At 50.7% G+C, this 22,937-nt stretch overlaps 1 protein-coding gene across 2 annotated transcripts; it reads right to left on the reverse strand.

Moving 5' to 3' along the window:
• Positions 1-2,967: 2,967 nt before the first annotated feature.
• On the reverse strand, positions 2,968-22,753 carry P3H1 (prolyl 3-hydroxylase 1). Of its 2 annotated transcripts, XM_086382816.1 has the most exons (15): positions 22,227-22,753; positions 18,791-18,943; positions 16,578-16,767; positions 16,246-16,377; positions 15,040-15,179; positions 9,761-9,850; positions 9,440-9,492; positions 9,144-9,265; positions 7,038-7,165; positions 6,777-6,872; positions 5,967-6,117; positions 4,726-4,843; positions 4,243-4,318; positions 3,847-3,987; positions 2,968-3,441 (listed from the first exon to the last, which is right to left on the reverse strand). In XM_086382816.1, the coding sequence occupies exons 1-15, from the start codon at positions 22,689-22,691 to the stop codon at positions 3,286-3,288; spliced, it is 2,211 nt and encodes a 736-aa protein (XP_086238942.1). In that variant the 5' UTR covers positions 22,692-22,753; the 3' UTR covers positions 2,968-3,285. The 2 variants fall into 2 exon arrangements, 1 of the variants encoding a protein (XP_086238942.1); XR_015157137.1 differs by lacking the exons at positions 2,968-3,441; positions 3,847-3,987; positions 4,243-4,318; ... (2 more) ...; positions 6,777-6,872; positions 7,038-7,165 and having other exon boundaries at positions 9,146-9,265; positions 9,372-9,492.
• Positions 22,754-22,937: the final 184 nt, after the last annotated feature.

The following is a 22,937-nucleotide window of genomic DNA, read 5'->3' on the forward strand; positions in this document are numbered from 1 at the left end:
CTGACTCACTGAAAAGACCCTGATTCTGGGAAAGACTGAAGGCAGGAGGAGAAGGGGGTGGTGACAGAGGATGAGATGGTTGGATGGCACCGCTGACTCAATGAACATGAGTTTGAGCGAGCTCCAAATAGTGAAGGACAGGGGAGCCTGGCGTGCTGCAGTCCATGGGGTTGCAAAGAGTCGGACATGACTTAGCAACTGAACAACAACTAAACCAGGGTGAGGGTGTCTGGCAGTGCCCTCTTCTCCTCTCCAAACAGTCCTGAGCAATGGCTCTCTTTGGCACCCCTGCTGAGAGCTCTGCCAGCTGCCCAGAGTGTCGAGACAGACGTCTTCCATGTCCAGATCTTCCCTGAGTTTGCTGAGTTGCCTCGATCCCCTCTCATGCTCCTGTGGCTGCTCTCCCTTTACTTCAAGCAGCCTTCCCCAGTGCTGATCCACTTGTGCGCATGTGTCACACACACAGGCCAAGCAATCTTAGCTTGGACCCTGCCATCACCTCCTGCTGCTGGCAGGACTCACCCACCGAACCATATGCACTTATTCCAGTTCTGTTGCCGCTGAAAACATCTGGCCTTTCATGCGCTACACTGAGACAGTCTGCTGTCTCTATGGTTTAGCATACTTTGAAATTGTGAAGTTCATCTGCCTTGAAGTGAAAACTCCTGGAAGACCACAATCAGGCTGATTAGTCTTCTGTAATGTTGAGTATCTCCTGTGTGTCAAGCGTCATGCCAGGCTCTCTATGAATATTCCCTCATTGATACTCTCAGCCATCCCAGGAGGTAAGGGCTATAATCTCATGTTATAGCCCTTGAGTGTGTGAGGAAACACACTCAAGAGATCACACAGCCGGAAGTGGTGGGAAGTGAAAGTCTTGTCCAGCTCAGCATGTGGATGAAGTTGCAGTTCTTTCCATTAGCGTGGTCCTTTCCTCATTAGGCAAGGGGGTCATCCAAACAGGACACAGACCACCAATGACTAAAGGAATAGTGACTGTCCCTACAGGATGGTTCCCATAAGCAGACCGTCTCCCAACTTGAAAAACAACTGTTCCTTCATATCTCCCTCCAGCTCCTCCTGCCCCCGAGTAAATTCCTGAGAAGAGTGGTCTGCGCCTGCCAGCACCACTCATTCTCCTCCCCTTCTCACTTGAAAGACGACTGAAACATCTCTTGCTAAAGTTCTCACTGATCTCCACGTCCATCCCCAAATTCAAAAGCGGGTTCCCGGTTCTTAGCTTGTTCAACCTCTCAGCAGCTTTAGACACTGCTCACCCCCTCCTTCCTGAAACACTCTCATCAGCTTCCAGGACCAGACGTCTTGGCTCCCTGCTCATGGCTGGTCCTCGTGTCCTCTGTTGCACCCCACTGCCCTCCAGCTGCCTGCAGCCCGGCCCAGTCTTCTGACTCCTCTTCTGTCTACACTGACCTCAGTTTCCTGGCTTTGAACACCCACCATGTGCCGATGGCAACCTCCAAAATGTCAACTCCTACCTCCACCTCTCCCTGAACTCCAGATTCAGGAATCTTCTCCTTAACAGGCTCTTTAAACTTGAGCAAAACACACAAAACACATTTCAATGCCCATAACCCTCTTGTCTGCAGTCTGCCCAACATGGGAAAAAAGGTGGCTCCACTTCCGCAACTGTTCAGGCTAAATCCTTGTTGTTCCTTCTTATGCCAGCCAACCCATCAGTGACTCCTGTCGGCTCTACTTTAAAAAATTTTAAGAATATTTATCTACTTGGCTGTGCCAGGTTTTAGCTGTGGCACGTGGGATCTTAGTTCCCTGTTCAGGGATCAAACTCGGGTCCCCTACAAAGTTGGGAATGCAGGGTCTTAGCCACTGGACCCCCAGGGAAGTCCCTTTTGGTTCTACTTTGAAGAGATCCAGAACCTGACCTTTTCCACTGCCAACGCCCGATCCACACCGCCTCCATCTCTCCCCAGGGTCAATGCAGCAGCCTTTGCTCTGCTCTCCTTGTCTCCATACTTGCTCTTGGAGCCCATTTTCCATGTACATTCTTCACTGAGGCCTTTAAAATGTAAGTCAGACGCCCCCAACCCCTGCTCAAAATCCTCCAAGGGCTCCTGTCCCACTGAGTCAAGCCCAGGTGCTCCCTATGGCCCCCGGGACCCTGACCTCACTGGCTGCTCTCCTTGCCCACTCTGTGCCACCAGGTTGGCCTCCTTGTTGCTGGTCCCCACTTAGGGCCTAACCTGCTTTCTTATCTACCTCAAAGGCTCTCTCACACACACACACACTTATGTGTTTGTTACCTGTCTCCTTACTAAAGTACAAGCTCTACAAGGGCAGGGACTTGTTTTGTTTGCTTCCATGTTCCCAGCACCAGACACATAGCTGGTGCTCAATAAATAAACGTGGGTTAAATGAATAAATGGGCTCTCAGACTGCAGGTTCCCAACTCACGACCCCCCTGCCTCTCAAGCCCAGGATGGGAGATGAGCCTGAGGCCAGAGGAGCTGAAGCGGTAGGTCTGTCACTGTCTCCTAGAGGTGTGCGTTGTCCTGCACATGGAGACCCTGAGGTCTGAGGACCCAGAGGCCAGACAGCAGAGCAGGATGCATGTGGCCGACACGGGGGCACCACGCCAGGGCACTGCTGACCGATGCTGGCTGCCAGAGAAGGATTAAAGATAATCCTTGCCATCCACCCAGAGCGTTCCAGTTTACAAAATGCTGTCACATCCGATACCGCCTCTGGGCCACACAACTGCCCGGGAGGTGGACAGACCAGGGATTATGGTCCCCCTCATACATATGACAACCCCGAGGTCCCCAAGGTTAAGTGTCTGGCCTGAGGCTGCACAGGAAGTGGCCAAGCCAGGTGTGGCACCAGGCCTCCTCACAGCGGGCCTGCCACTGTGTCCTGCCCAGAACAATTTTCATCAAGTGAGACCTCTAGGGCCAATGGGCATATTTCCACTCTGAAAAAACCACCAGGTAAAAAAAACCACGAATCATTTATTCTTTGGTTGTCTACACAGGCACTTAAATACTGTATTGCTGTCACGTGGCTGCCTGTGTGGGCCCCCAGAGTGGCTCTGGGCCTGCATCCTGAGCCCTCAGTCAGGCCCAGAGGGGAGAGGGCCATCTCGCCATGTCCACTCCAAGAGCAGCAGCACCATGCGGACGGCCGTGAGCAGAGCCCCCTCAGCTGGGCGGCAGGCCTGGGTTCCCACTGCTCCTTGCCCGGGGCTGGCCAGTCCAGGCTGCAGGACAGAGTCCCTCGTGTGGGTCTGATCACCATCCACGGGAGTTGTCAGAGCTCATCCTTGTGCCCTGACTCACTGCTGGAGACGGGCTCCTGTAGGGGCTCGGGGGTCCCCTCCTGGGCTTCTTGGGGCTGCTCGTGGGGGAGGTCCATCTCTTCTGGGCTAAAGAGCATCTTTACCAGGTCGTCCGCCTGCACTCGGTCCTGCAAGGACAAAGCCCTGGCTGTTCAGGGAGGCCTCTGGACCAGGTACTCACCATCACCCAGGTGCTACTTCCTGGAGAACAAGAAGGTTCTTCCTCTGCGGCCTCCGAGCTCATCCTCTTCCTAACAGGTCGTGGGCACAGGTAGCAGAGGTGATACCCAGTGAGGGACCAAGAACCAGGGTCACTCCCCCATCCTGTCCCCCCGGTCCCCCACCTGGAGCCCTACTGACAAGGAAGGAAGGGCCAGGGACCACGGTGACACAGTGCCAGAGCGAAGAGTCTCTCTGGACTCCCAAGCCCAGCGTTTCTTTCCCGTCTAAGCATCGGCAGTGGGACTGGGGAAGGAGGAAGCAGAACAGGGGTCCTGCCGGGAACAGGTCACGGCAGCACCAGCTGCTCTCACCCTCTCGCTGTGTCGAGCATCCAAAGTGAACCAGAGGGCGATGGCACAGCGCTGCCCTCTGGTGACGGCCTTTACTCCATGCGGGTTTTCCGTGCCGGAAGAGAATCCCACGGCCCTTCCGCACTGGGGCTGCACCTCTGCCTAAAGGGGACAGCGAGGCGGGTGCGCAGGTCAGAGACTGAAACCTGCCTTCAGAAGGGACATGAGGTCATTCAGGTCGGGCTGGGGGGATGGCTCCTCTGCCTGCCTGCCCAAAGCCCAGCGCTAAAGAGAAAAGGTGACAGGTCAGAAGCCTCCTGGTTTGGGGAGGGGAGTGCTGGCTACCAGGAAGGCCAGCCGGCCATTCTGCCCACTGCACCTTGAGGGTTTCTGTCTCCCAAGGACGGGCGCACTCACCGTCACGGTCTTGGCATCTAGTTCAGTGAAATAAAAGTTTCCTCCATCGAAGTCTTCGTTCAGATAAAGAATGGCACTGGGAAAGGCAGAGAGCATCTCGACACCAACTTCCTCCTCCCGCCCCCGAGAAAACCCGCAGCTCCAGTGCTGTCACCTCCAAGTGCTCCCAGCCAGCAGCTGGAGGGGGGCCTTTCATAGGAAGAAAGCTTTCCAGAACCTTCTCTGAAGCCTCACGAACAGGACTCCTGACCTTCCCGCCTCCCCACCCTCAGCCCTGAGCACACACCATGCCCTTCTCTGGGCTGTTTCTGCACCACATCCTCCTCTCTCCATTCTGTTCTCCCACTACACTGTAACCATTCCCATACTGTCTGATTTCCAACCCAGAGGGTCCTGGACTCTGGGAAAAGCTGGTCCCAAGCGTGCATGTGTTGGAGGAGGGAGCAAGGCACGGGGCCCTGGGGACCTGAGGACCACTGGCACCTGAAGTCCCGGAAAGTGTAGGCAGGGGGCTCCTTGATGCACACGAGGGCCTCGGCGTTCAGGATGCAGTTGTCCACGTGGACGGGGTGGCTACCGTCCTTCCTCTCAGCCTGTGCCTCTGCGGCCAAGGGGACACACATTAGCACTGGGGCTCTCAGGGGACGGCCATGCAGCTCTCCTGCTGGCCTGGGGGGTGCGTTTGGGTCACTGCCGACCAGCTTCCCTCCTCTGGTTTGATCCACACCTTCGAGTCTTTTGACACAGCAGCAAGATCAACCTTAAATCCTCAACATTGGTGGGATAAAGACAAGGCCTCATCCAGCCCTCCCCTGCCTGACCACTGGCTTCCTCCTGGCCAGGCCCCAGGGCACCCCTACCTGGAGACCATAACACAGTTGCAAGCCTGGCATATTCCTTTGGTGCGCCCAGATTATGGTAGGATTCCAGACATTCTGAGGGACAGTAAAGCCCTAACCTCTGCCACCATCAGCGGAACGTCCGCACCGGGGCCACTGAAGGCTCTGGCAGGACAGACCCGGCTGTGGGTCATATGTAAGTCCTGGACACTGGCTGTACCTCACCCCTCCGCAGGGACGCAAAAGGGAATGTTGACAGAGGGAGAGTGAACGATGAGTGACCTCCAGTCTGCCCTAACTTATAAAATAAGGAGTTCTCTCACAAATTTGGTATTTAAAAATTAGTGGCAGAAAACTTAAAACACAGCTCATGATTCATCTAGACACCTGTATGCCCAACCCTGATGCTGAGAACCACTGACTTAGAGGATGAAAAGTGCTCTTGAAGCTTGTTGTTTAGTCTCTAAGTCATGTCCAACTAGCAGCGCTCTGTGATTCGGCCTCTGAGGCCCTCGCCGGCCTCACTTGGCTGCCCCGCCTCCCCACCTCCCCGACCTTCCTCTCCAGAAATGGCAACTTTCTCAGCTCCCCCAGCTGCTGGTTGGTCAGTGCTTCCACTCCTTTGTACATGGCTGCTGTTCCCTCTGGCTTAAACATCCTCCCATCGCCCCATGTACTCCACAACCCCTATTCATGCCGTGTAACCGCCGTCACCGCCTCTGGGAAGCCCTCTTGACTGCCCAGGGAGACTGACTCTAACTCCTTCCGCAGCGCGCACTGCGTTCCCCAGCAGGATAAAAGGGCCCGTGCCTGCTCTTCTCCTCGTCCAGTGCCTGGGGCGGGGTCTGCCGGGCGGGCGGGGGCTGCGGGGTGAGGGAGGCCCACCTTCGATGGCGGTGCGGCACACCAGGTGGGAGTAGGAGAAGTAGAGCGGGGTATCCAGGCGGAAGTACGACTCCATGACGCGGCGCACCTTCTCCGTCACGTTGTAGTACAGGTGGGCGCTCTGCAGAGGAACCTTCCCTTCCTGCCCCAGCTGCCGACGAGAGCAGGGTCAGCCTGGGTCAGGGGCCCTGGGCGCCCCTCCTTCTGGAGGCCGACAGAGACCAGGGAGGCACCTGGCCCCACTTCTCGGTGCTCGTGAAGGCGCAGTCCCTCTGCTTCCCGCACGTGACCCTCTGCCGTCGCCCGCTCCCCTCCCCTTCACATTTCTCTTTATAAATAACTCATGCATCCTGCTCAGAAGTAGAGCCATTCTGGGACTTCCCTGGTGGTCCAGTGGCTAAGACTCTGTGCTCCCAACGCAGGGAGCCCAGGTTTGATCTCTGGTCAGGGAACTAGATCCCACATGCTGCAACTAAGGGCTCAGGTACCACAGCTACAGATCCCGCGTGCTGCGACTAAGGCCCAGTGCCACCAAGAAATAAAAGTAAATATTTTTAGAAAGTGTAGCTGTTCTTCAGAAAGCACTCTCAAACTTGGGGTATTAGTCTTACTCGCTTGCCTCAGTTTTATTACACTAAGAGCCACGGTTCAAAAGTCAGCCTCACCCAGCGTGGTTTATCCTGCCTCCATGGCAGCTGGAATGCTGACAGGCAGATACTTTCCCCCTTCCCGCCACCTTCTCCAACTCCCCCTCAGAGCCTGGGCACCCCCTCCCTCCTCTCCACACCTAGAACAGAGTACTGACCCTACCTTGAGGGCCTTGAAGACGGTGACACCGTAGAACTTCTCGCTGGGGGTGTGTGGGGAGGTCTGACCCCGGTAGCCATCTCCTGAAGTTGCTGCTGCCTAGGAGGCCCCCAGAACAGGTAGAGTTAGCCAGGCAGCTGAGAGCCCGGGAAGAGGTGGTCAACTGCCCAGAGCAAGGGGCAGGCAACCGCCCAGACCTAAGAGGCACCTAGTTGGGGGATGCTGGGCCCTTAGGGAGGCAGTGTGGTCACCGGGCTCCCTCACATTGGTCAGTCTCTGCAGCTCCTGGCACTCCTCGTCAGAGATGACGCCATCCATCACCACCCGCTGGGAACCATTCAGGACTTTGGAGTTCATGGTGAGTCTGATGCCGTCATACAGCAGGGGGCCACCTGCAAAGCAGTGACAAGACTAGCTAAATCCAGCAGCGGTTCAGACACTCTCCATCAGATACTACCCTCCTGTAAGGAATAGAAATTACAGTTGATTCCTGTTTACCAGAGAAACCTTCCATTTGGTCACTTCCAAAGGTGGGCTGAACCAGAGGACGGAACTTAGGACAGGAGGTCCAAGCACTGGTCCGCAGCTGCTGGCTCGTGGGCCTTCACACATTGTTGGGGAAACATCATAGACATTCCTATAACATGAGCTCAAGACCAGAAAGAACTGGGTTTGACTCCTGGATCCTCCACTTACTAGCTGTCTGACCTTGGCAAGTTATTTAACCTCCCTGAGCCTTATCTCATCTGCAAAATAATATCTTAAAGGCCAGTCCTTCTCTCTTCAGTTTCTCCTGGTATATCATAAGCTTAATATAAAGAATAATAAGACAACTTAAGAAGTTTAGCACAATACTCGGCTTGGAGTAAATGCTTAAAAGTTTACCCATCACCAGTGGCACACTGTAAAGTGATTATCCTTCAATTAGGAAAAAAAAAAAAAGTTTAGCCACCACCATATCATCTATTTAAAAATGAGGATCTTACAATCTGCCCAAACCCACCTCTCAGGCAATTATGAGAATCAAGACAAATAACAGAGTAGAGTGAAAGCTCTCTGAAAATAAACGAATGACAGACAAATTATTTAATGTGCTAATCTTTTTAAATTAACCACTGTTAATTGAAGCAACCATAAAGGCCAGTCTTTTCTCTCTTCAGTTTCTCCTGGTATCCCTTTGTGCTGGGGACATCCCAGACACCAAATCAACTCTATTTATTCCAGCCTCAGCATGTGCCAGGCACTGGTGCTAGAAGAGGTGAGGGATTAACACCTGAAGACAGAACCTGTTCCAATAATCACACAATAAGCCGCACAAAGCAGGTCTTGTGAAAGCACAGAGTGCCTTGAAAATTCAACAGAAAGAGGGAGGGGAGGGAATTCCCTGGTGGTCCAGTGACTGAGACTCTGTGCTCCTAATGCAGGGGGCCCTGGGTTCGATCCCTGGTCAGGGAACTAGATCCCACATGTTGCAACTAAAGATCCTGCTGCCACAACCAAGACCCAGCGCAAACAAATAAATAATAGGCAGGGGCTCCTGACTGGCCTGGAGTTTAAGAAAGACTCTGTGGGGTGTATCTGAGATGCCGCACGGGCAGGGATGGTAGAAAGTGTGCAGGAGGACGGAGAGACCTGAACAGGGACTTGTGGGCAGAGAGAGGCTCAAGGATGAGGAAAGGTGTAAACAAGGCAAGAGTGGAGCCTACAGTTAAAGGGGAGATGAGGGGGATGGTGTCAGGAGCCCCGGTGTTTGGAGACTGCTCTTGCCCCCCAGTGGGAAGGGGCCTACAGTTAAAGGGGAGATGAGGGGATGGTGTCAGGAGCCCCGGTGTTTGGAGACTGCTCTTGCCCCCCAGTGGAAGGGGCAAGGACAGCCTGGAAGAGGAAAGAAGGGTGCCGACGGGGGGCTGGGAACGCGTCACTGGCCCGAGGCAGTGGGACATGAAAAGGGTTGGGGAGATAGAAAGAGAGCGGAGTCCCACTCGGTAGGCCTCGCCAGTGGACTGGAGGCGACAGGCAAGGGGGCATCAAAGGACACCTCAAGACTCTGAAGCTTGGTTACAGAACGATTAATGGCAGTTGGGAGGAAACGGTTTGGGGGCAAGGACACGAGTTTTCTCCTCTAAATACTTACCAAAGTGAACTAGTGTCCCTGTGACACAGGCGTCTTATTTCTTAACCAAAGGCCAATTCTCAGTTATCTTTGCAAGCAGAAGTCCCGTGGGTGAGTAAGGAAGGGTGACCCTGACTGTGACCCGTGCCAGCTCAGCTTCCGAGGCTGCCCTCTCATGGGAGCTGCCCAGCTGACATGGGGACCCTGTCCCTTCTGCCCCCACGATGGCCAAGGTTGCCCCGAGCCCATCCTCTCACCTTCCCGGGTCAGCCTGCTCACGTCCAGTGACTCCTTGGTCTTCTCCTCCACGAGGGTCTCGATCTCCTTCATAAGGTTCCCGATTTCCTGGGAGATGCGGGCAGCTGTTTCCCGTTCTGACCTGTGAGCACAGCCGCTCTGAGCCCTGCATCCCGGGGCCCACCCAGGCTCCCACCCCGGCTCCCCAGACTGGACCTGCCCACCCCTTGCCAGGAGTTCACATCTGCCTGGGCTCGGGAAGCCTCAAGTGCTTCATCACACCGATCCACTCATGCAGTTTCTTCAAGGGCCTCACTTCTGTTTCTCTTGCAGTCTCTTAGGAATCACCTCCACTGGAGTCCATGAATCCTAAAAGCAGAGCAGGAGGAAATGAACAGTGCCAGAGGCCTGGTGAATCCTCTAGGTCTTGATGAGTGGGCCAGGGCCTACAGGAAGTCCACCTCCTCACCAGACCCCTTCCAGGAGACAAAGGGAGATGTCTTTGGGACCAAGTCACCTATATCTAGCTAGCCAGAATTCCCCCTTGTCTCTTGTCCACCAGTCTTCTCCCCGGAGTCACCTGGTGTACAGCTCACCCCACTCCTTGCCCACCACTCACCCCCGCACCCTGGCTCACCGGATCAACAAAGGGAATTCCAAAAACGTCATAGGCGAAGAAAAGCAGTTCCTTCTCCAGCAGGCTCCGCTGGCGGTACTCCTGGGCACTCTGAGGGCACACAGCGGGAGGCACGCTCTGGAACTCAGCCCTGCCGCTAGCTCTCGGCCCCCCACCCCCCTGCCCTCCACCCCGCATCTACACTTCTGCTCCCAGTGTGACCCGAGGCTTCCTCTCCCACCACCACTCGTGTGTCCGTCCCCCAGTTTGGGACAAAAGCCTCACTTTTGTGCTCGAGGGTTCCTCTTGCCTGGCACAAGCAGCATGTCTGAGGTGGCAGAGCCAGGCTTCCCTTGAAGAGAAAACGCCCCCTTCCTTCCTCTGCCATTACCCTCTGAGACAGAAAACCTGAGGATTCTCAGGAACAATTAGTCTTCAAAGAAGGAAAACGCCTTCTCAACTTTTACAGGAGTTTGGTACTCAGGGAAAAACAAACAAACAACTTAAAAACTAGGTGTTAGGTGACTCCTGTGTTATTCATTCAATCTTTGCGGCCACCTTGAGGTTGATCCAACTATCCCCATTTTACAGATGGGGACACTGAGGTACGGAGGGACAATGCTGTGTCCTGTTGTGGCGTGACACAACAGGAAACAGCAGAGCAGGGACCCACGTCCAAGGCTGGGTCTCTCTAATCCTAAAGTCCGTGTGCTTTATCCTGTGTCATGTGTCTCCCCTCAGACTTGGAGCAGACGGTTTCCCTCCCCGGAGCCAGGCAGCTGCAGAAGGAGCAACGGGGCCCAGCACCCGGCCCTTCCACTGGTGGGCTAACCCGGGGTAGGGAAACTAAGCACCTTCCGGATCCCATCTTTCCCTAGGTGCCCTGCTAGTCTCCTAGCAGCAGAAGGAGGAAGGAAAAGAGAAAGAAGACGGTGTCAGTTGAAACAAAAGGTGAGGGCAATAAGGAAAACTTTAAAGGCGTCAATGAGGCCTACCTATATCACCTCTTATATTTACTCAAGAGGAAGATGGACATTTTTGAGGGAGTTCATCTTTTACATTTTTTAAGGGATAAAATTATTTTAAAAAATATGTATTTATGTGGATCTTAGTGTCGGGTCTTAGTTGTGACACTCAGGATCTTCACTGTGCATGCGAGATCTTTTTATTTTTTTATGGAAGATCTTTAGTTGCAGCATGTGAACTCTCAGTCATGGCATGTGGGATCTAGTTCCCTGAGCAGGGATGGAACCTGGGCCCCCTGCATTACGTGGAGTCTTAACCACTGAATCACCAGCGAAGCCCTTCCTGAGGAGTTGAAATGATTGGCCTCCCTCACCAAGTGCTGGACACAAAGCTGCTGCTGCTAAGTCGCTTCAGTCGTGTCCGACTCTGTGCGACCCCACAGACGGCAGCCCACCAGGCTCCCCCATCCCTGGGATTCTCTAGGCAAGAATACTGGAGTGGGTTGCCATTTCCTTCTCCAATGCACGAAAGTGAAAAGTCAAAGTGAAGTCGCTCAGTCATGTCCGACTCTTAGCGACCCCATGGACTGCAGCCTAACAGGCTCCTCCGTCCATGGGATTTTCCAGGCATGTGTTAACTCCTTTAACCCTCTGCAGCAGCCCTATGAGGCTGCAAGCCCTACTTCTACCACTTACTCCTTCAACACTGATTTTCCAAGTGGCAGCTTTGTGTCAGAACTATGCTGGCACTGGGATAAAGCAGGGGAGCAGAGATTCTCGTCACCATAGGCAGTGACAGGCCACCGTGCAGGTTAACTCATTTCTTGGAGCCTAAATGTCCTCATCTCTAAAAAAGAGAGAACAGCGCCCACCTCACAGGGCACCTGTGATGACAGAATGAGAAGATGGGTGTGAACACCCAGCTCAACGAGATGATGGGTGTAAAGATCCAGCTCAGTTTTTGGCCTGGGATGGGGATCAACAGATGTGAGTTACCTTCTTACCAGAAGGGTGGTTCTAGTTAGAAATGGTAGACTGACCACTCATTTTCTCTTTCTGCCCAAGACTCACTAATATGGCCATTAAGGGTAAGGGTGAGGGGGATCTTAACTGAGCAAAGAGGCCGGGAGAAGTGCCATCTCAAAGCCAGGTGGTCACCATCTAGCAGCCAAAGAGGACAATGACAAGGGTAAACAGTCTCCACATGGGAGGGGATGGCAAGAGGAGGACTCCTTCTATTGGAGATGCTCAGGACGCCAGATCTAGGAAGGAAGAACCTTGGTTTTTAACTTCAGGGTAGGTTGGTGATGCCACCTCACTGGACTTTTATGAGAATCAAGTGAAAGAAAAGCTACAAAAGATTTTTGTAAACTATAAAATGCCACACACATTTAAAGGGTGCTTATTTTCAACAGGAAAGTGCCACAACAACCAGAATGGGAAGTGTGTTACTACCACATCATCTCCCTGCTTCTCCCAGTGAACAGAGGAAAAGTTAGCCCCCCTGGGCTGGAGTGCAGGCAGGAAGGGAGGCTGTGAGTCCCTTCCACCCTGCCACCTGTACACTCTGGAGCCCTGTGGCCAGCAACACACACAGGTCTCCCAGACTGGGAATTTTGGGTGTGTGCTCTATTGCTCAGTCTGTAAGTCATGTCCTACTCTTTGCAACCCCAAATATTTTAGCCTGCCAGGCTCCTCTGCCCATGGAATTTTCCAGGCAAGAATACTGGAGTGGGTCCCAGACTGAAACAGGGTACCTAATTAGACATGGAGAGAAGGGAGGAGTGAAAACCACCCCCCAACCCAGGCTGCCAGTTCCACCTCCCTCCTCCACCTGGTTGGCTCCCCTGCCTCCCTCAGGGCTTGGCAGCTCTCTTGGTGCCACATGGCCCCCAGCACGTCCCATTCTGAACCCTGCACCATAATAGCTCATCAGGCTGCTTCAAACCCTTCCAGGACTCACCACTCCCTGCCGCATAGAGTCCAAGGTCCTAGAGAGGCACTCAAGAACCTTCAGAATCTGATCCTCCCAGGCCCCGTTGCCTGCAGCTCCCTGGCACCATCCTCCATTTGCATGGGATAGTTGGGTAGGTGTTGTACATGCTGCTCTCCATCCAAACAGCCCTTCCCTGTCTCATTCACCTACTGTAGGCTTTAAAAACCGAATGTCACCACCACTGCCTCTTGCAAAGCCCTCCCTGACTCTCCAAGCACTCCCTTCTCTCCCATGCATCCACTCTAGCTTGCTGGCACCTCTTTTATTATATTCACTGCAGTATCCTACAAATGCCATATTGTATACCTTTCCAAGGTGGTTTCAGATGGCACTCAAAAAGACATGAAGGTAAAACATACACAGCTAAACCCACAGAGAGCTGATAGATATAAATAGAAATGTTCAGGTCTTTCCTCCAACCCCTGACTTACAGGCCCATGCCTGGGGGTTGGGGGTGGGGGAATAATCTCCATGAACAGTTATGTTAAATTTTTTTCTTTACCTAAAATTATTATCATGGAGACAATATCATATTGGTGCATAGTAATCTACTCATGCAATTTACGAGTTATCTTGTATGTCACTGAATGAATGTACCAAGACTGATTCAACGAGTCTCCAAATTGATGGCATTGAGCTTGTTTCTAGTTATTTTGCTTTCAGCAGCAGTGTTCTGATGCACAGCTGTGCACACTACCTTTGCACAAATGTGCAGTACAGCTGCGGGGTGAATCCCAGGCCGCTGAATCATTGGTTAAACAGCCCAGGGGTGGACCTGTTTTCTTATCCCTTTCATTTGTCCAAGAGATGTGATGCGTTAACAACTGAGGGGCTTCTAGAACAATCGTAGCTATTAATCTTTGTTGTTGTTGCTGACAAAGTGAAAAGTTCGTCCAAAGTTATAGCCAATTTTACAGGCTGGGGTTTGGGTGAGGCCAGCAGGACACAAGTGATTAAGGGCCACAGTGATAAGCCCCCTGGTTTCAGGAGGTAACTGAGGTTAGAAGTGAGAAAACCCTCCAACTGCTACTCATGTACCATTGTCCAGACCCCTGTGATGCTACCTGTCCACACAACATGTTGTACAGTGCCTGTTGGCTTACTCTCTCTCTTTTTTTTGACTGCACCTTGAGGCTTGTGGGATCTTGGTTCCCTGACCAGGGACTGAACCCTGGCCAACAGCAGTGAAAGTGCTGAGTCTTAACCACTGGATTGTCAGGGAAGTCCCAGCTCACTATCTCATTTGACCTTCATACTCATCCTGTGTTGAAGACAGAGCAAGAACCACAGTCCTATTTTATAGCAGAAGAGACAGACTCAGAAGAGCAAAGCAGCATGACTAAGATCCCACACGATGTGCCAAAAATCACATGGCTAGTAAGTGGAGGAGTCAGGACTTGAGCCTAGATTAGTGACTTCAAATCCACCTCATTGTTCTGAGCTCAAGAAGGAGAGGATCTAGGGCCTGTGCGTGGCATATGCACAAATAAGAAGGTTCACAGTGCCAAACTTCATTAAGTTAAAACAGAGAACTTTTCGTGTGTGTGTGTGTGGTTTTTTTTTAGGCTATTTTATTATTTATTTTTTGGTGATGCCCTGAGGCATGTGATCTTAGTTCCCTGACCAGGGATCGAACCTGCATCTGCTTCAGTGGAAGTGTGGAGTCTTAACCACTGGACATCTAGGAAAATCCTCTCTTTTCATGTTTTTAATACAAAAATAATACTCATTCAGTGCAGGGAATTTAGAAAATACAAATGAGCAAAATAAAAAAAAAATCACCTGTCATTCCTGAAATAGCCACTGTTAAATGAACAGCACAATGTACAGTCCTCCCAACAGTGCAGGGATGGGGGGTGCTTTCACTTCAGTACTTCTCATTTTAGTCTTTGTATCACATAGATTTTCCTTCCAGTTTTGGAAGGATATGGGATTAATGCTGAAACAGGGACAGATCAGACAATGGCAGAAAGAGGGGACAGGAAGGAAAATGGAGGCAGAAAAGTGGTGAGTGAAAAAAAAAAAAGTTAACATGAAGTAGAAAATGATTAATCTTGGCCAAACAGTATCAAGTCTTAAAGTAGGGATGCTAAAAAAGGCAAAGAACGTGGCTGTTCTGCAGTTCTGCTTTTCTTTGCCAACTCAGAGAACAGACTTCTGGGCCCAGATTGTGCTAATGAAGGCTCCGGCTTATTCCCTATGCTTCCCAGGCATTCACGCCTGCCTGGGAACCCTGCCTCACCCTGCCCAAGCAGCAGCTGGCTCCCCCTTCTCTATCCCACTCTGCTCTCTGGTCTGGGTTCAGCTGGCAGCTGCCGTAAGTAACGCAAGTCTCTCACCTCACGGGGGCCAATGGATCTGGCTTGCTCTTCTCCAAGCATGGCTGTATAGTAGGCCAGATTCTGGCTCATCACCTCATCATTGGGGAAGAAGAGGAGATAGGTCTTGGCACATTCAATGGCCTGTGTGTAATTCCCAACTGCAAAGGGGAAAAAATGGGTGAAAAGAAAGCATCTCATTTTGGGTACCACCAACCACCTAGAGTTCAGTCTCAGCACAGCTCCAGGTGATAATGACACAGCCAGGAGGCACCAGCTACACAACACAACTGCCTGATTAGGGGAGAGAAATGACAGAATCCACATAGAATATGTATTTGATTTTAAGGTGCTCAGTGTCCTCAGGTAATTCAAACATTGGCCTTAATAGTCCCATTCATTAGACCAATATCAGGAATATTCCCACCTTCCTATCTTTTTTCCCCTATGGACTTTCAGAAGAGAAGGGAAGACTGTAATAGCAGATTATCTCTTTTATTGATATGTGTTTGTTTCCTCAACTATAAAAGCATATATTCTTGAATATGCTATAAAGCTTACTTTAGCACACAGTAGGAACTCAGTAAAGACCTGCTGACTTGTTTTTCTGGATATTGACATGCCCCTCTCACTACTCCAGAGCATCAGTGCTGTTATGAAGGAGAAGGGCTGGGAAATGTCCTGTGAGCTGGTTTAAATGGAAATACATCCTTGCCTTTACTATAACTTAAAGTGAAAAAAGTGAAAGCGTTAGTCACTCAGTTATGTTCAACTATTTTCAACCCCATGGACTGTAACCCACCAGGCTCCTTTGTCCATGGAATTCCCCAGGTAAGAATACTGGAGTAGGTAGCCATCCCTTCTCCAGGGAATATTCCCAACCCAGGGACTGAACCTGGGTCTCCTGCATTGTAGGCAGATTCTTTACCATCTGAGCCACCAGGGAAGCCCTTGCTATAACTTAACTCAAGTGCAAAATCAGATTATAAATGTTATAGAGGAGACCAGTGAGGTCCTAGAGTCTCCCTCTCCCAGCTTCTTGGGCTGCTGATACTGGCTTCCCAGGAGGTGGCCTGTAACAAGGCACCCAGGGATCACCTGGCACAGTGCCTCCCAGAGCCACAGAGAGAAGCCAAACAGGCCAAAGAAGCACAGTGGCCACAATCCCTGCCTTCCTTGCTTTAGGCTTAGTTAAAAGCAGCTGAGAAAGAGGGAAGTAGACCTTACTGTTATAGTAGGCAAACTGCAGATAATTATAATGAGATGGCAGGAAGTCTTCAAAGGGCTTCTCTCGACTTGGGTGGGAAGCAAGCTCCGTGACACAGTTCTGCTTACAGCTGAGGACCTGGATGTAATGATCTGAAAGGAATAGAAGAGAGGGAGAACTGTAAGGTCAACTTCAGGATTCCAATTCTGGTTAAGATGAACAAATCAAGAGGAAGCAGTTTTCAGTCGGATTCCCAGCTCTAGGAGATTCAGGAATGAGGCCTAAGATGCCCTGTCATGTTGCCGCGCTGAGAGCCCAGCGGGCCCGATAGGGAGCGGGGTTCCAGCCGCACCTGTAATGGCCTGGAAGAGGTCGGCATTGTACTCCAGGTAGTTGTAGCCGTCGTAGTCATAGGGCCCTTCGCAGAGCGCGCGGCACTCCTCGTCCGCCACGAAGTACTCCCGCAGCGCCGCCTCCAGGTGGGGCACGGCTTCCTGCGGCTGCTCCTCGGAGTAGAGGCGCACTCCCAGCCGAAATTCGTGCTACTGGGAGGAAGGGGTACTCAGATGCCGGGCAGGCGGCAGACGGCTCTCCCTTCTATCCCGCGGCCACCTCGGCGGGCGTTCCCCTAGCCCTCGCAGGTTACCGACGGAAAGGGTGGCTGCTGTATAATGAAGGCCTTCTACAAAGGGTCTTTCCTTGTTTCTTTTGAAATTTAGAAGCATTTGCTTCCCTGGCGGCTCAGGCGATAAAGCGTCTGCCTGTAATGCGGGAGAGCCAGGTTCGATCCCTGGGTCGGGAAGATCCCCTGGAGAAGGAAATGGCAATCCACTCCAGTATTCCTGCCTGGAGAATTCTGTGGATTGAGGAGCCTGGTAGGCTACAGTTCACAGGGTCGCAAAGAGTCGGACATGACTGAGCAAATTCACTTCACTTCAAACTCAATCTAGATGAAAGCTAAATGGGAATTCATTGTCATTTTCTTAAAAATTTTTTTTTATTTATTTGGCTGTGTGGGGGTCTTAGTTGCCGCACGTGGGATCTTTAAGTTGCAGCAGGCAAACTCAGCTGCAGCGTGTGGAATCTAATTCCCTGACCAGGGATCAAACCTGGGGCCCCTGCACTGGGAGCTCAGAGTCACAGTCACTGGACCGCCAGGGAAGTCTCTCATTGTCACCTTCCTGCACTTTTTCTTGGTAGGGCTGAAAGTTTTCAAAATAAAATTTAATTTAAAACATTGAACTCTTAGAGGTTAGAATGTGGTTTGAGGTGATGAAAGCAATCTTTCTGGCAGTAAGGACTGCTGATTACAGACTCTGCTTCTGCTCTCTGTGGGACACAGCTCCCTTCTTGTGGACAGTAACCATTTTCATTTGTTACAGAATCACTAAAAACAAACAAACAAACACAAAACCTAAACTGTGTAGAGTTGTATAAAGTACTATATGTACACATTTTACTTTTAAAAGCTATTCTGATATTGTCTCTAATATGCCTATTTCTATTAATAAACTAGAACATAAGCCCTTTATAAAAATACTATGCCATTGGACAGTAGCCTGCCAGGCTCCTTGGTCCATGGAATTCTTCAGGCCAGAATACTGGAGTGGGTAGCCGTTCCCTTCTTTAGGGGATCTTCCCAACCCAGGGATCAAACCCAGGATTGGGTTCTACATTATATGAGGATTCTCTACTGTCTGAGCCACCAGCTGCTAAAGAGGTAAGAACACTGAGGACTATGGTACTACCCACTGTTGTGAAAAGCAAAAATCTATACAACCAAAAATATTCGATAAGTAAATGAATACAATTGATGAATAAGATGGATTACCATGCAGCTATTAAAAATTGTTTTCAAAGAAAATTTGAAGACATGAGAAAAAGTACATGATAAAATGTTAATTCAAAAGGATGATTAAAAGTATATACACAATATGACACCAAATTAGGTTTAAAAATTAGATTTGTTGCTATTGTTCAGTCACTAAGTTTTGTCCAACTCTTTTGCTACCCCATGGACTGTAGCCCACCAGGCTTCTCTGTCCATGAGATTTCCCAGGAAAGAATACTGGAGTGGGTCGCCATTTCCTTCTCCAGGAATTTTCCTGACCCAGTGATCGAACCCTTTGTCTTCTGCATTGGTAGTTGGATTTTTTACCACTAAGCACATCAGGGAAGCCCATAAAAATTAGGCACTAAAGACTTTAAAAATAGACCAAAATATCAACCACTGGTTTTCTGAATGTAGCACTGTTACAGATAATTAATTCCTGTTTTTTTTTATGTATTTGCATTTTTCTAATGTTGTACAATGAACATACATAACTTTTGTAATCTGAAAACAACCCTAGTGAATGTCACTATAATAAAGAGTGAGATGGGGAGGGAGGTGAGAGGGAGGGTCAGGATGGGGAACACATGTACACCCATGGCTGATTCATGTGAATGTATGGCAAAACCAACACAATATTGTAAAGTAATTAGCCTTCAATTAAAATTAAAAAAAAATAAAATTCAAAAAAAAAGAATGAGAGAAGAGGATAACATTTTTTGTTTTTTTTTCACCATATGGGGTTTGGCCTCAAGATCCTTGAAGTCAGCCTCCTTCACCCCAGACATGGTCTGGTAATAATCCAGGTTCTGTCGCATCTCCATGTGCTCAGGGTTGCCCACGAAGAAGGTATGGGCTGCTGCTACAGCTTTCTCCAACTTGTTTATCTAAGGATGAAGAATAAAAAGATAATTGTCACATGCAAACCCTGAAGTCTGGTGTCCAAATATGCAGTTCACAGTAAACAGGAAATCCCTGCCTTCCTGAGCCTTCCACTCAGTGTGCCCGAGCCCCTCCCAAGCCCAGAAAACACACCTATCGCAAGAAACTACATACCAGAGATTAGAAGCACGGGGCCCTGAACAGATTTCCAGCTATTTCTCAAATCAGGATTAGGGATTCCTCAAATTACAGGAGGTTGTGCTTCAAAAGTATAAACATTCTATTCTAAAACAAAGGTGTTATTGTAGGGGGAATGCTATGGAAGACTGACTGCCTGAGATAATACAGTCTCGAGATTCAGATGTAGGGACTGAGCTGGCAAAGTCCAAGAACTCAAGGATTTAGGGGTAGGGGAGAAAGCGCAGTTAACAATTAGACCATGCCTAAGAATTTGCCTAGAAAAAAAAAAAAGCAGCTTTTTTTTTTTTTTGCCTTTGTGCTTTTGACTCATTCAAGGAAAAGGTGGGTGGCAAAAAGTCTTAAGGTCCTATACAAAATCCAGACATGACATCTTCTGACTTCTCAAAGCCAAGGGCTCATGAGGTTAAAACTAGTGACTTTATAGAAATATGAGAGGAGAAGAAATGTGCTACAGGCCACAGTAACGCGTAGAGCAATGGACTCCAGCATTCCAAAATTATACAGCTTCATATATAGAATCCAGAAGAAATCGCTGATGATATAATGATTAACAACATGGGTTGTGGTATCAGACTGGTAACAATGGTAGGTTTAATTATTCTCTTGCTGGGGTTTTAGACAAGTTAAAGTTTATTCTCTAAACTCATTCCCTGGACTCTGCTAGTGGTCCAGTGGTTAAGAATCTGCCTGGCAATGCAGGGGACAGGGGTTCAATCCCTGGTCTGGGAAGATGCCACACGCTGCAGGTAATTAAGCTTGTGCACCACAACTACCGAAGCCTGCGTGCCCTAGAGCCTGTGCTCTGCAACAGAAGTGAGAAGCCCGAGCACCACAACTAGAGCGCAGCCCCCAACTCATTGTAATTAGAGAAAAGCCCCCGAAAAGCAATGAAGACCCAGCACAGCCAAAAATGAATGAATATATAGATACATCCCCTAATCTCACAGGATTGCAGGGAAAGTTAAATGAGAGGATATATATGCAGCTTTTAACACATGGCACTGGGCACATATTAAATGCTTAATAAATGTCAGCTCAATGAATGTAAATCCTCAGTTCAGTTCAGTCGCTCAGTCGTCTCCAACTCTGTGACCCCATGGACTCCAGCACGCCAGGCTTCCCTGTCCATCACCAACTCCTGGAGCTTGCTCAAATTTATGTCCATTGAATCGGTGATGCCATCCAACCATCTCATCCTCTGTTGTCCCCTTCTCCTCCTGCCTTCAACCTTTCCCAGCATCAGGGTCTTTTCCACTGTGTCAGTTCTTCCCAGCACATGACTAATATGCCAAGAAAAAATTTTTTCTTTTCTGACTTTAGTACTAGTAAATGCACACTAGACAAGGAGTCAGCCCTGGCTGTGACCCCCAAATAGCTAGGTGACCCAAGGTCAACAATCCCCATCTCTGTCCCTAAGTATCCCTAACTGTAAAATCAGAAATTCTCTCAAAGTGAAAGTGAAGTCGCTCAGTCATGTCCAACTCTTTGTGACCTCATGGACTGTAGCCTGCACCAGGATTCTCCATCCATGGGATTATCCAGGCAAGAGTACTGGAGTGGGTTGCCATTTCCTTCTCCAGAAATTCTCTCAAGTCTGTCTCTTTTATGGACTGACTCTTTTGTATCTTTCAGCATTACTCTTGCCTTTCTCCATTCTCCTCCATCTCTACACTCTTCACCTCCAGCTTTTTACCCTCTGAGCGCAAGGCACTTGATTTCTCCCTCTCGTGTGGACAACTGCAGTCATCTCTTAATGGTTCACTCTGCCACCACTTTCTCCTTCTCCCAGGGCTTATCCCACATGGTTTCCAGAATCAGCATCCTACAACCTAGTTCTGATGATGGGTCCATGAAGTCTGCAGAATTCTCTTCCCACTCTGGCCCTACTCTGTCGGAAATGGCTATCCTTCCTCTCCTCCGGCAATAGTTGGGATCAGCTTCAAATGTCACCTCTTCTTTCAAGTCCAACTTCTCTGACACACAGTTAGATTCTTCCTCTGTTGTGTTTCCACAGCAGGATATAGATACTCTTTTAGTAGCCCTTACTACTAAAATGACTCTTACACTGCAAAGCGGGGTAAAACAAAAAAATACAAAGTCAAGCACATTACCTGTTCAAAAACTGGAATGTAGTAAGTGTTTAGTAAATGTTTGTCAAAGAATTTTTTAAAGTGTTGTCAAGTGACATAACCAAAGACACAGCCCAATTATTTTGGGGTCAAATCCGGTACTCCTCTGAGAAACTAGGAGGCATGGAGCAGAACTGTGTAAGCAGAATGCTTGTGCAGAGGTGGAAATCTGAGGCCCCCAAGACTTTGTAAGTCTCTAAGTTGAACTGAAGGTCTGTTAAACTATGGATATAATAGACAAGCCCACACAGCTCCTCCTTCCATTTTCCCCCAATAAAATGGGGCTACTAATAGCATCTACTTTACAGGATATTGCCAGGATCTGGGTAAATGAACTAACAAACACAGTATTTAATAATGCCTGGAAGTCTGTTTTGGCTATCATTATCATAAATCAGAAACGCTCCAAATCTGGGTGTACACTTGGACTTAAGGCACTCTGGAATTTCTAAAAATGCTCATTTTCTTTGGAAACCTGACACACTAGCCAGAGGGTCCCTCACAGGGAGGGGCCAGACAGCCCCTACTGGCGACGTGGCAACCTCACGTCCTGAAAGAAGGCTGCTGCACTCAGGCGGCAGGAAGAGCATCACTGAAAAGCAAACCGGAAGGAAGATATTGTAGAAAGGTCTTAGCTTCTCACTGGGTAACTTACAATGAAATCAGGATTTACAGCTGACGCTGTAGTTCCCTATAAGCGGCTTCCCGAGTAACACAAGACCAAGTTTTGCTTGGCATGTGCCTTAACCCCAGGCTGGACTTTTGGGGTCACCATCTGCCTATGCGAACCCGGAGAGGCTGGTCTCCTGGCAGGGTCCCTACTCTCCCTGGATCCAGGAAAAGTTTCTCGTCCAAGAGGCCACTTTCCCTCTCCGCGGACACGTCCCTCGCCCCTCTTCCCCGAACCAACCACGCCCAGAAGGACCCCCAGCCGCCCGGGGCTCGGGCAGGTCTGCACCTTGAAGTAGGCGACCTGCAGGTAGTTGTAGGGGCTCCGCTTGCGGAACTCCAACTCCAGCTCCTCGCTGAGCGAGTGGGCGGTCGACGGCCCGAGGCAGCGGCGCAGGCAAGCGGCGCGGCGCAGCAAGCCTCCGAAGAACCGCAGGTCGTGCAGGGCGGAGGCACCTGAAGCCTGCGCCAAACTTGGGGGCGAGTCTGGGTCCACTTCCCATGGGAGGTCGGCGGCACACCGAGTGCGGCAGCGCAGACGGAGGGCGCGCAGGGCGGCCCGCGAGCGGAGCGCCCGCTCCATGCTCAGAACCACACCGGCCCAGTCCCCGCGAGCATAGGCCGCCGTCCCCTCCGCGAACAGCAGATCAGGCGCCGTCAGGTCCCATCCCGCCTCGGACTCGGCCTCAGCCTGGGAGGCAGTGGCGGCGACGGCCAGCAATGTGGTCAGCAGCCTTAAAGCGCGTGCCGCCATGGCCGCTCAGACCTAACGGGACCCTTGGTCACCGGCCGGGGAGGTTGGAGTCCCACCTCCGCGAAGCCCCGCCCTCGAGGGAAGCCCCGCCCTAGACGAAGCCCCGCCTCCCAAACCCTGCGGCGTCTGCCAGGAGGCACCATCTCTTCTGCCTTCCCCCATCCTTGACTCCGCCCCTCAGCGGAACCCTGAGCGTCAGCAGGAGCCCCGCCTCCGGACTCCTGGCAGTTCCGACGCCTAGTGGTC

Source organism: Bos grunniens, chromosome 3 (genome assembly GCF_055505025.1).
Source record: "Bos grunniens cultivar Pamir isolate PY7600 chromosome 3, Bosgru_T2T1.0, whole genome shotgun sequence".
Classification (NCBI taxonomy): Eukaryota; Metazoa; Chordata; class Mammalia; order Artiodactyla; family Bovidae; genus Bos; species Bos grunniens.

What these genes read in the sequence shown, in the direction of transcription:
- P3H1 (XM_086382816.1), bottom strand. Translation starts at nt 22,691, where the DNA reads ATGGCGGCACGCGCTTTAAGGCTGCTGACCACATTGCTGGCCGTCGCC. An exon ending in TTGAGGCCAAACCCCATATG is followed by an intron (nt 16,768 to 18,790) that starts GTGAAAAAAAAA and finishes TCCTCCCAGTAG; the next exon opens with CACGAATTTCGGCTGGGAGT. An exon ending in GAGCAGGCTGACCCGGGAAG is followed by an intron (nt 7,166 to 9,143) that starts GTGAGAGGATGG and finishes ACTGCTTTGCAG; the next exon opens with GTGGCCCCCTGCTGTATGAC.